Source organism: Ammospiza nelsoni, chromosome 18 (assembly GCF_027579445.1).
Source record: "Ammospiza nelsoni isolate bAmmNel1 chromosome 18, bAmmNel1.pri, whole genome shotgun sequence".
Lineage (NCBI taxonomy): Eukaryota > Metazoa > Chordata > Aves > Passeriformes > Passerellidae > Ammospiza > Ammospiza nelsoni.
The window spans coordinates 8,820,701-8,833,330 of NC_080650.1; the positions used below are offsets into that span (position 1 = coordinate 8,820,701).

The following is a 12,630-nucleotide window of genomic DNA, read 5'->3' on the forward strand; positions in this document are numbered from 1 at the left end:
CGTGTGGAAGGGCAGGGAGGGCTCAGCCCGGTGCCGCGCTCAGAACTGAGCTGTGCTCCAGCAGTGACGTCCTGCATGCCTGGGAAGTGAGGGAAGACTCCGGGTTCCTTTCGCTTTCCAAGTAGGGACGGCATTTTTCCTCAGAACAAGCCCTGAACTCGGGCTTGTTCTGAGGAAACGGGGATGGCTGGACTCGCTCTGATTTCTCCGGAGAGACTCGCTGCCCTAGTACATTCCGTAACCTCCAGCAGAGCCCTGGGAGCAGGGAATGCAGTCAGTGTCCCGTCAGTGCTAGTAAGCACCAGTTGTGTTTAGAGAGGAAAAATACGAGTCCTCCTCATCGCATTGATGGTGCTGAGGAAGGTTTCCCTGCTGCACAGGCACTGCAGGAACTCCATACCTTGAACCTGGGGAGATCAAAAGGCAGAAGTGGGGGTTGCAGCTGATGTGTGGAATTGAGGGTCACACTGGCTGCAAGGCCCAGGTGGTCACTGGAAATGGGAATAAAGAAAACTTGGGTGATTTGGAAGGGGAAAGAAGAGAGCAAATCAAGTTTGGAGAGTACAGATTGTTTCTGGGATTAAGAAAGCATAGTATACTTTTGAAAATTGTATTTTCCTTCAAAGTTTTTTGGGTTGCTTTTATTTTCTTCTGACAAACTACCTTTAATGTCTTTGGAATAAAGAGTTGAACACATGATGGAAAATGAAAAGTTCAGAAATGTGAGAGGAAATTGTAGAAACTCCAAGGAGTAAAGTTAAGAGAATACTTCTTTTCTACTGGTATCCTTAGCCTGGTACATTTTAGGAAATTATGGTGAAAATCTCCCCAGACCTTTAGTTCCTTTTCACTGTGGTCAGGTTATGCTTTTCATTTATGGGAAATACCTCTGCAAAGAAATATAAAGTGCCTTGGAAATAAGCCTGCTTAACACAAACACATGGTGGGACAAATGAAACAGCGTAAATCAGGGATTGGAGGGATTTTCTGGCATGCGAGAGCAGGTTTCCCATTGCATACAACTTCCTGCTTTGCTTTGGGAAACTGTGTAAACCACATAAAATTGTGCCTTATTTCTGTTCCTTTTACTGTTTCTGGTGATTGTAGAAAGCATTCAAAACAAAAACCACACGGCAAATCCATGGTTTGGTTTGGAATCTGTCCTGTCTCGGGAGCGAGCAGCTCAGCTCTCTGCACAGCTCGTCTGCATTCCTACAGAGAGAGCAGACTTGAGCTGTAATTGCACAAAAATGCTCGTTCTGATTTCATAGATAATAATTTTGGTTAACCAAGCTGCTGAGAAACCTTCCCTGTGAAGATCTGGCTGTGGTGTGTGCTGGTGAAAGGCAGGAGAGGCCGTGCGGGAGCTCAGGAATGTGAGTGTGTGGGCCAGGGAGAGGATGTAATTTAATGTATATTTTATAAAAAACAACTCCGTACCTACCGGGATTGGGGAAGCGATAAAAGTATTCCTTTAAGTAGTGCTAACACAATCTAAGTGCAGATAGTTACCTACCATCTGTTTTTCAATAAATAGCTATTATGCTAATTTCTGTTTCAATGCGCAACAATTAAAGTCTCGGAGTATTCCTGTGATATTCAACAGCTGTTGCCTTTGAAGGTTTTATTTATCCTTCTGAAGTGCAACAATTTTAGTTTCATAGTCAACTCTGCTTGCAAGTGTTGGTTTTTATATCGAAAATTGCGGTGCATTGAGATGCAAACTCGGGCTGTGCCTGAGCAGCAATCTCCAGCCATGGTCTCCATTAATATTCTGATTTTCCTGGAAGCTGTTAAGGATACCTTGGGAGGATATGGATTGGAAACGCTTCTGTGCGTGTCCAGTGAATATTCCCTGTGTTTGGAAATAGAGCAACACAAATGAATCATTCTGGGGAGCATTTGCACTGTTTTGGTTCATTTTGTGCTGAGCTGACTTGGGGAAGAGAGCCAAGATGGATTCTCTGGCCTGTGCGAGTGAGCAGCACAATTTCCCTACGATCATAACCAGCACAAGGAAATTAGATCTCTAAGTGGGTTGAATCTGATTTAGTAATAAGTCAATTTAATCACTAATGACTTCAAACACAGATTTTACAAGGTGATCAATGGCAGTATAGCAATGATTGATCAATGGCGTTGTCTTTAATTGGATTTTTATGGGTATAATATAGTTTTTCAGAATTAATGTACCATTGCATTGTGTTGTTACTCTCTTAACTCAATTTTTTAGGAGAAATGATGCTTCAAAATGCTCGTTGGTTTTTGAAATATTGTTTTAAGGGTACGCTAATAAAAATACAGATGAAAAATTAAATGCTTGCTTTTAGTAATTTTATGTGTGATTTTGTTGGAGTTGTTCAGCCATGTGTTTTTAAAACATTGGAAAAACCTCACATCCCTCATATTTCATGGTAACAAGGAGGCAAAATATCAAAGGCTAGGAAGGAGCATGTGCTGCTCTGAATGTGAATCTTGAGGAGCTGAGTAAGTCCCTGTCCTCAGCAGTTTGACATAGTAATCTTCCCTGGAAGTAATCTCCTTGTCCCATGTGTCCTGCTTTAATCTATCAGTATTTCTGCAATGTGCAGCAAGAAATTGATTTTCAGTAATTTTAATGGCTGAATAACTGGTGCTGTCCCAGAGTGTTTTTTCATATTTGCAGTGGCCAATGTGGTAACTGAGGGCAGTGTTCTGGATAATGGGTTTCATTAGCTCTGATGCCTGAGGTAAAAAAGCAGTAGGTGGGAATAAAGCCTTGTTTTTGATGTCTAGACGTTCATTTCAGCTGTTGCTGCAATATGATACATTAAAAGGAAATATGTAACATAGCTCTGAGGAAATATGTATTCTTTGAAACTAATTCTGCTTTTAAACTGCACAAGGCAGTGTGACCTGAATTATTAAAATGTGGGTGGCTGGATTTCTTAAAGGTATAACTGTCTCTGCAGCACCGACACAGCCTCGACTTGCCTCCTCTCCTTCCTTCCTATATTTCTTTTAAGTAAAATATGTCAGTTTGGCCACTGAAGCAGAACAGAGATCTTATTATCTTTCCAGTATCTCTGCTGGGAGACCTAAAATTATTGAAGTATTTGCTTTGATATTTTGCTGTGACTTCTCTCCTTGAAATTTTTATAATGGATCTTTTTTTTTTTTTTTTTTTTTGAGAACATGGCTTCATAAAAATTGTTGGACACTTTGAAGACCTTAATATCTCTGACTTGAAAATAAAAAAGATCCCAAGCCAACTAATATGCTCATTAATGTATGTTTAAATTATAAATTTCCCGTGTAAGTCTAAATTATTGTAGTTGCCTTTCATTCTTTTAACATTTGATCTGCAAGAATAAACATAAAAATCAGCACAAGTATTTTATTCATTTTTTGAACCTATGAAAACAAAATCATAACAAATGCCTAAAAACTTTATATATTAAGGCTGTTGATTAATTCCCATTCTGTTTGAACACCAGCAGTGAGATTAACACTTCCACTGTTATCCATTATAAGTGTCAGATACACGTTTTTCTTGTCCTGGATTTTCTGCTATTCTTGATAGTTTTTTTTCTGAGAATCCAGATTTTTAGAGACAGAATATTGCTGTACTTAGTGGTTTATTTTGGGAGCTAATTTAATTAAAAAAAAAAAACAAAACATAACTAAGGAAAGCAGTTGCTTCTTTTGCTGAGAAATGACGTGGTGAAGTTCTCCCTCTCCTGCAGAGCAGCGAGAAGGGGATGAGCTGCCTGTTAAAGTAAAAGCTTCTCCCAGGTGTTATCCTTCTCCAGAGTGTACAGAAGCTTGCATAGGGTAGTTAACATACACAGAAATATACGGATTTATACACAGAGCTACAGCTACATGTGTGCACAAACCTGTCCCAGTGGAGGAGCAGTCACCTGACAGATCACCCTGGTGAGAAGGAGCTTGGGCTCCTGGAGGTCACCCAGGCTGACCCCTGCCCAGGATGGGGTTGCATCAGCCATGGCTTCGTCTCCCCATGGCCTGGCAAGCAGTGACCCACAGTTTGTCCCCTCTTTGGGGGCTTTGCTGCCTCTCCAAACTCATCCTCTGCTCTGACTTCCATGGAGGAAAATTGTGCTCTGTTGTGCTTTCCCTCACTAAAACATTCCATCTGTCCTTGATTGTTCTCCTAGAAGTTCTCTGTTTTGGAAGATGTCTTTCACACCTGTTGTTCAGTGTTGCATTTGTTGGGTCTAAAGAGAAGTATTTCAACTGAAGTAACAGAAATGCCTCCAGGACAGGCCAGAGGTGTTCCCAAGTTTTGAACCTGCACAGCATCTGTGTTCTGCTGGCTGTGCCTGGGAATGCTATCAGGAGCATGGGAAAGCTGAGGGGGGCTGGAGCTGAATGTTTTGAGTGTTAAAAGCATTAGAAATCATCATGTAGAGAGACAGAGACTATTTCCTAGGCTTCAATTTGCTATAAGGAATTTAAAATACTCTTCAAAATCTAAAGTCTAGTTAAATAATAAGTGTCAAGAACTTTGGAATTTACAGGGATAGTCTAACCTCTAGTGTTTTGCCAAGCTTTTTTATTGGTCACCATATGCATCCTGATGTTGTAACTTGCTCCAGTCATTTCAACACTTTTCTTGTGGAGTCTGGATCAGGGAGCCAAAGAGCAGAGAGAAAGTGAAATGCTGCACTTCTAATTTTTCCTCCTCATTTTTATGGCATCACACATATGTACATGCTCTTAATTGTAAGATCTACTTTTTTAGTAGGATAAAGAAGCATTAGAGATAATTACAGTAAGTATAGTGCTTTAATATATCTGGGAATTAAAGGCATTATTTATTATAGGAAAATGGTTATGGCAATGTCTTGTGATACACTTAGAGTTTAATAGGGAAGTAATTTTATTTCCATTTAATATATAATTTATGTGAGTTCTGTGTACTATGAAAGGCAGTTTGGAAAATTACAATATTGAGGGTTGATACCACTCCAGATTTTCCCCTTTTCCCTGTCCCACTCCACTGCTGCTCCTCATCCAGTCTGACCTCATGGCACACTTGACCCTTGGGACTTGGCTGCAAGGTTAGCATTGCTTTTCCCTGCTTTTCCTTGGATTTTGGACACCTTCCTCTCAAGCATTTCCTCTGCTGAGTGCAGGACAGCCATGGATGCAGCTGTGGTGGTGGGTAGGGAGGGGGAGTGCTGCCAGTTTGCATTCCCTCACCCAGTCCCTCCTGCTGGGATGTGTGGTGCTTTCATGTCTGGGATTGTGGAGGAATAACAGGCTGGGGTAGCCCAGGGAAACTGAGCAGGGAAAAAGAATACAGGTGATGTCCAGACACAAAAGAGTTCTGGATTAAAATTATCCCAACTCTACGGAATATTACATTTAGTGGTGTGAAGCAGTGTGATCTGATCTGAATTCTTCTGAAATGGCAAAATTATACTTGCAGAAAATAGTTCTGAGAGATTATATAAACTGAGACAGGGTCCTGTTAGTCTGTTGTGTATACCTAGGAGTACGTAGGGAGTTAGGATTGAGAACTTCAGAACTGGTGGTGGGAACTTTCCTGTAAAATCAGACTTGGTTCTTGTCTCCCCTATTTTGCATGAAGTTCCTAAAGCAGGGGCAGTACTGGCAGTACAGCCTAGTGAATTTATTTTGACTTTTACAGGTTCTGTCAATTTCATGATGTTGTCCAAAATTTTGATTTTTTAATTTAAATACTGAATTTCCATGCAGATGTGATCTCTCATAGTGTAACTAATCTGTAGCTTTTCATATATTTGAGGATTATGAATTTTTTAAGTGCAAGACTCGACCTGCCTCGCAGCTTCTGGGGCTTCAGTAGTTCTGGGCTGTTGAGAATTTATACATCCATAGCTCTGACTGTGCACGGGGGTTCTGAGTCCCTTAAGCACAGTGTTTTACCCATGAAAGCAGAGTTCTGTGCAGTAAATAGCCGTGGCCCATTACATCCTCGGTGTCAGCGAGGCTGGCAAGCATTAAAGGGCCTGCAGTGGTTTCTAAGGAAAAGCTCCTTGGCTGCTGCTTGTGCCCAGGGGCACAGGTCTGTGTCTCCATTCTCCCAGCAAGTCCTGTGCTGTCAGATAAGGTGATTTTAGGTTCTAAAACCCGGCCTTTTCCATTCTGCACGAAGAGAGAGGCTCTGTTACCGACATTAACATATCACAACATTGCACATGCAAAAAATATTCCTTTTCTTGTCTGAGTGTGTGAGTTACAGCTCCTGCAGAAGCAGCAGAACAGCGGCTCGAGGCTTTGAAGGCTGCTGACAATATTAGTATTTTCCATGGAGCACTAACTCCTTAGAAGCTTGCCTTTAAACATGGTTGTAAACTATGCTGAGATAATCATCTCTGAGCGATAGACGCGCTGCTGGGAGGTCTCGTCCTGCAAATTGGCCAGGGAGGGGTGTGAAGTATTCAGCGCCTTTAAGGTGCAGTAGAATTTTATGTTTGCACTTTTAAAGATTTGCCGACTACTCTTGTGAAATTGAAATGACAGAACTCAGACAATTAACGAATTCTTACTCCTTGAAAAAGTTGTTTTATAATCTGTTTTCACTCTGCGTTTTCTGGCTGAGTAAGATTTAGAATCTGGTACAGGCATACCAGAAATAGTGCTACTCCTGGCAGTTTTAGCACCCAAAAGCCGTGAGTAAGGACAGCAGATATTTCTGAGGGTTGTCTGTCCTTCAGGTGACTAATTCAGGCTGCATTCTACTCCGAGAGATAATTAGACTTACTTTTTTAAACTCGGAAATCTCTGCAGTTCAGTACTGAGTGTATAGTTTTTATTTTGGTGTAAAATCTGCTGTGTATTGCTAAAATTGCAATAGTTGAAGTCAGTACAATGGAGGAATTGCACTTGAGTGTGACAGCGAGAGGTTCAGGGGAGTTGTTTCAGTTATGTAAATTGATTTTACACCTTTAATGATTCACTTTGTTTCTTGATTGTCGGCATCTGTGGTTAAGTTTTAAAGGATCTCTCAGTAGTGGTGGCAAAGAATGATCGTGCATTCTTCACCCCTGTACTTGAATACGGAATGCTACAAACAAATGGCTTTGCTTTTATGCTTTTGTATTTGCTTCTTTTTTTTTTTTTTTTTTTTTTTTTTTTTTTTTTTTTTAATTCAAAGGCTGCGTCTTCGGCAAGTAAAGATTAAAGCTGCTCGGGTGCTATAGGTAATAGTTGAAATAGTTTAATGAAACATGCTACTTTGAAAATTAAACCTGTTGAAGATATGTTTTGGATAAATGTTTGTATTTCCCTGTTCTGAGCATATTGACATTTTGTGTTTTTGTAGTGGTGGAAGAAGGATTCTGGGAGAATGGACTTTCCTATGAGTGTAGGACCCTGCTCTTCAAAGCAATTCATAATCTTCTGGAAAGGTAAGAAAAACTCTAGTGCTCTCAAATATTTCATTTGGATACTTAAAATCATACAGGATACCTACAGAGCAATTATATTATTATGGATCTTAAAATACATTTTTTAGAGTTAGACTTTGAATCCAAGAGAACAGGATAGAGATGAGTCTCTTAAGTCATTGACTCTGGTAATTTATCATAAAATGCTGTGCAAAGAAATTCAACACTCATATAAACAATAATGTTGATACATATTTCTGCTCAGATTTTTGCTAAGGAGTTGTTTTAAAAGCAAAGAAGGGGGAGTTTTCACCTTCTGTAAGTGCTTAGTGAGTGTAATTGTATCTGACCTTCACTGCCTTGATGAGGTTAAATGATACATATCTTAAAAGCTCTTAACTCTCTTCTCTCAATTATCCTGGTTATGTGAATGTTAAAATTTGACTACATTTGTGCACAATATTCAGAGTGAAGCTTAACAGTTCCTTGCTCTGATGAGCCATATATATTTTTTTATATATGGCTGAGTGCAGAGTTGTCCTGTGATTAGTTAATACACTTATGCCCTTTTTCTTCTTAATCCAGCTATCACCTTTTAAGGTTACCTTGTTTTCTAGGCCCATTGAGTGGGACATGGCATCTTGGGCTATATAATTTTATTCTTTCTGTTTCTGTAGTTCTTCAGGTCATCATCACCTTCCTGTATTACATCCTAGTTCTTACAAATTTGGATATCTTCTTACAATTAAATGTTATTAGACTATTCCCACTTTCTCTGAGGTTCTAATAATAATAATAACAACAACAACAAAATAGAATGCACCTTTGTGTTGCAGTAATTTTGTAGAATGCAGCCTTGGATATTTTTTCTTTCAGAAAATAAGCAAATGGAGAACACTTTCATCTTGTCTCATTTAGTGTTCTGTTTGCTTTGATGTAGATTTACTGGTAATGAGGTTTGCATTAGGTAACCAAGGCTGTGTTTCCATGGGGTGACTGAGTTACCTGTGTGCATATCCCCCGGTACAAGGATTAGTTGTTGTATTCCCTGTTTTCTATCCCATCAGTCTCTTCAGGGGATTTTTATAAAACTTGTAGGGTACTTAGAATGAATGAAAGTATAAAAATTAAATTCCAAGTTTAGAATGTTCATTAGTTCTTTTGCAGCTGTATAATATAAAAGGGAAAATTAATTTGATATGTGTTTATTAATCTGTAGTACCCAGCCAGCTGACTTTTAAGTGTAAAGTGGTTAATTTTATTCTTTGGACCTCTTTAAACTTGTGAAATAAATTTAATTTCTTTTTAATATATAACTTAATTGAAATTGAAATTGAAGTTGGCAGAGTCAGCAGAACTGTTCTGTCCAGCTGTGACTGGAATCTTTTTCTTCCAGCAGTAGCTGGTGAACACACCTCAGGTGTTTGCTGACGGCCTCGATAAACTGAAACAATTCATGTCACGATAAGATTATATGATTAATGTTGTGATAAGATGATATGATTAATGTTATGATAAGATTAATGTTGTGATAAGCTGATATGATTCATGTCATGATAAGCTGATACAACTCCTGCTGCAGTCCCAGCCTTGGACATGAGCATCTTCTCGCTGCTCTCCTGACTACAATTTTTACACTTTATTAGTTGAATTTAATTCAAGTTATTCACTTTTTATTTATTATTTTTAAATGGCCTGCTGTAGCCAATCTGAACTTAACGTAATAATTACTTCATTTAAAGTAATAGCAACATGTGTGCAGGCTTTATTAAATAGCACTTTAACCTTTAAAGTCCTGTTTTACCCGGTGTTCAGGAAAAGCCCCATTAATACAGCAGAAGGCTCGGATCCGGTTCTGGCCCATCAGTGCCGGGTGGTGCCGGCGGTTGCGGTTTTGCAGGGTTTGGGGTTCATTTCGTGTTTATTTTGTGGAGGGTGAGGGGGATCGGCCGTGGCGGGAAGGAAATGGCGGGAGGAGGAGCCATGAGGGTGGAGCGGCCCCTCATGGAGGAGCCCGAGGGATGTGTGGGCACAACTTTGACCTAACTCTGGCAAAGGCAAGAAAAATGGCCTTTACACAACTGATTGTGTTTTATTTTTTTTAGATTTTTTCCCTCCCCCCCCCCCCCCCCGCACACTAATGCTCAGATTATGTTAATTGGCAGTATAGAAAATATTACAAGATTTGAGGGATGAGTACTCAAAATATTACGGTGTTGTTTCGTAACGATTGGTGTGCCCTTGGCAGGTCATTTTTTCATGGAAAAATCAGAAATACAGGAGGTCAGGCGCCAGTGAAGAGCTGGAACAGCTGAGCTGCTGAGGGAGGGATCGCCCAGCCCTGAGGGGGGAGAGGAGCCAGGACCTGCAGGGTGTTTCATGTCCTTATATCATTAACTAACTGCTTTTTATGACCATGTATTAGGGAGGTTTTTTTTGTCACAAGTCCATTGTTGCAGCTCACTGTGAACCACTAGTTACCTTTAGTGCTTATACAGCAAAAATAACCATACTATCGTGAACTGCCACCCGGCTGCATCTGAGATCCATGCTGCTACAGGCATGGCTCTGATTTTATATGGGATTATTCCTTAAATAACCCATTATTTAGTTTACCATGGAGGGTTGACTGGTTTTTAAGGACAAATCTTCCCATGAAGATTTTTTTTCTAGGAAAGCAGCATTAGCTTGAGGCAGTTAAACCTGCTGTGGTGAGACACAGCGATGTGGCATTGAAGTGTGTGTGATGGGAAGAGTTTATTACATTTTTTTGCTACTACAGATTATTTTCTTTAGGGATCTGATGTAAACTTCACAGACTTCCTTTTGTTTGTATAAAACATGCTGGCACTGACAGACTCTCTGATAGCAAATATTTCCTAGGGAAATAGTTGCTGAAGCTTTTTTTTCCCCACCTCTACTAATGTCTTTAGATCTCTGCTGCCTTAGCTTTCGTAGTCAGTTTAAGATATTAGTTATTCAGCTGAAGTAGATTATTTTTGCTTTAATTGAGAAAGTGCTGGTAGAATTTTCTTCAGCTTTAACTTTAGAAAGTTCTGCCAAGTTTATACAGAAAAATTAGGAGCATATTAGTATTTACGTTGTCAGTCATCCATTTCCTGTGTCTTCTAGGTATGCTTTTGAAGTGTAGATCACACAGCTTTTTGAACCTTGCAGAATGTACTTGCCCAGAAAGTTTCATGTGATTTTTAGGTTTTTTCCCCCTTTGTTTTGGCTAATCTCTAGCAGCTGCTATAGAAATAAACTATTGGAAAACTTAGAAGAGGGGAAAAATCCAATTCTTTCATCTGAATAAAAATACTGAATAGATGTGAAATGTATGGGCAAGGTTTGCATATTACTTGTAATGGTGTATAAACCACTAACAACAAATAACCAGTTTTACAGAATTTTTGAAGCATATTATTTCTCTTACTGAAAAATATGCCTTAATTATGAATTTCTGTGTGTGATCCCTTGGGCAGCATGTTCGAGTGTACATGTTTAATGTATGAGGCATACTCAGGTTTGGCAAATTGCTCCTGTGATTCATCTGCACAGGTGGACTTAGAAAGGCACCAGGCACTCCCTAACTTGTCCATTTAAATTGGGTATTGATCACTGAGTCCTCACTGTTGGAGTTTTTTTTAAGAAGAATATGCAGTTTCTAAAAAGAAACTGTGGACTCTCAAAGGGACCACAGAAAATGGAAGTTATTGCTCTAATTTTGGTGATGTGGGAGTATATTTGATGAAGTGAGGTTTCTGACAGAGGGAGCAGTAATTGTGGGAGTTTCAGCACCTGAAATCATGCTGGGGATCATGTGAAGGGAAAATTGAATCCTTGTTAATATTCCCTTAATGCAATTTTCTGTCATTCCTATACTGTACTATTTATGTGCCAAAATAAGGGAATGCATATTCTTTATCATCTGAAATCTGAACGACTGGATGGAAAAGAATCAGTACTAATGAATGGCCTTTGTTCAAGAAGAGGAGTGTGAAAAGTAGAATGAGGGATCAGTCAGCAGAAAGAGTAGCACAGAGTGGAAAAGATTGTGGCAAAGGTGAGGGGAAAATGCATGTAGGAAGTTCAGCATTAGTGACAACATCATGACATGGGGCAGGGATTTTCTATGACTGATGTGGGAAAACAAAAAGTGGAACCCAAAACCTACAAACTTATATTTCAGTCTGATTGAAATTCAGCTGCTTAATCCCTCAGAGTCACTGTGTTCAAAGGCTCCCTTTAATTACACTGTTTGATGTAACTAGTAATTGTTGCTGTAATTGTTTTCTAGATGCCTGATGGATAAAAACTTCGTAAGAATTGGGAAATGGTTCATACGGCCCTATGACAAGGATGAGAAGCCAGTTAATAAAAGGTAAGGAGATCTCTGCATCAAGTCCTGCTCCTGTCAGTGTTGTGGATTATGGGGTGGTAATTGGATGCTGAATTTTGGTGGTAGTTTTCCTGCTTCTTTTGCCATGTAACAAGTAAAAGCATAGACACCGTGTTCACATCAGTAATACATAGAAAGCAATTAAGTAAGTTTTCAGGCCTTGTTATGATAATTTAAGATAAGAAGGCGAGGTTGGTATTTATCCATTAGCTCCACAGAAATGTCACATTTATTAATATCTTTTGAGCAGCATCTGCCTTTTCCTCTCATTATACAACAGAATTGCAGGCAGTTATAACAAATTATTTTAATTTCTGGACACTAAACCCCAGCCTGACATTTTAAGCTGTAAAATAAGTTATCTATAGATTTCCTGATTTATTTTCCTTAAAGATGCCACCCTCGATACATGGCTTTCCCTGCTCAGGCAGGCTGACAGATCAGACCTATAGGAGTGATTAATGTGCTTCTCCCACAGCAACACAGCCATGGAACAGGGGTAGCTGGCTCCACTGCTTGCTATTTCCTCTCAAGCTCTAAAGGTTACAATGTTCTCAGATCTTCTGGTACTTGCATTTATAGTCATCCGCTAAACAAGTTCTGTCAAAAATAATCTGAGTTAAGCTGAAACACAGATTTTCTAACGGGAATCATTTTGACAGAACTGGGTTAGGAAGTGACTAAACACGCAGTTATGCTGGGAGATTTGAAGGTAATGAGCAGTGGAGATGAAGTGGGGTGGCAACTTCTTCATCCATCCAGCACAGCTGCAGTCACACAGCGTCTGATGGCAGGAGGGGGACAGGTGGAAATCATCGTGCACATCAGACCTGTCTTTTCCCTCTCATT

At 39.7% G+C, this 12,630-nt stretch overlaps 1 protein-coding gene across 1 annotated transcript in view; it reads left to right on the top strand.

The window, feature by feature from the left end:
• The window catches only part of MED13L (mediator complex subunit 13L), a 166,451-nt gene that overhangs the window by 72,834 nt on the left and 80,987 nt on the right, over positions 1 to 12,630 (top strand). Inside the window, exons 3-4 of the mRNA XM_059485067.1 lie at positions 7,316 to 7,400; positions 11,680 to 11,763. Coding sequence (XP_059341050.1) covers positions 7,316 to 7,400; positions 11,680 to 11,763 — 169 coding nt within the window. The remainder of the gene's footprint in view (positions 1 to 7,315; positions 7,401 to 11,679; positions 11,764 to 12,630) is intronic.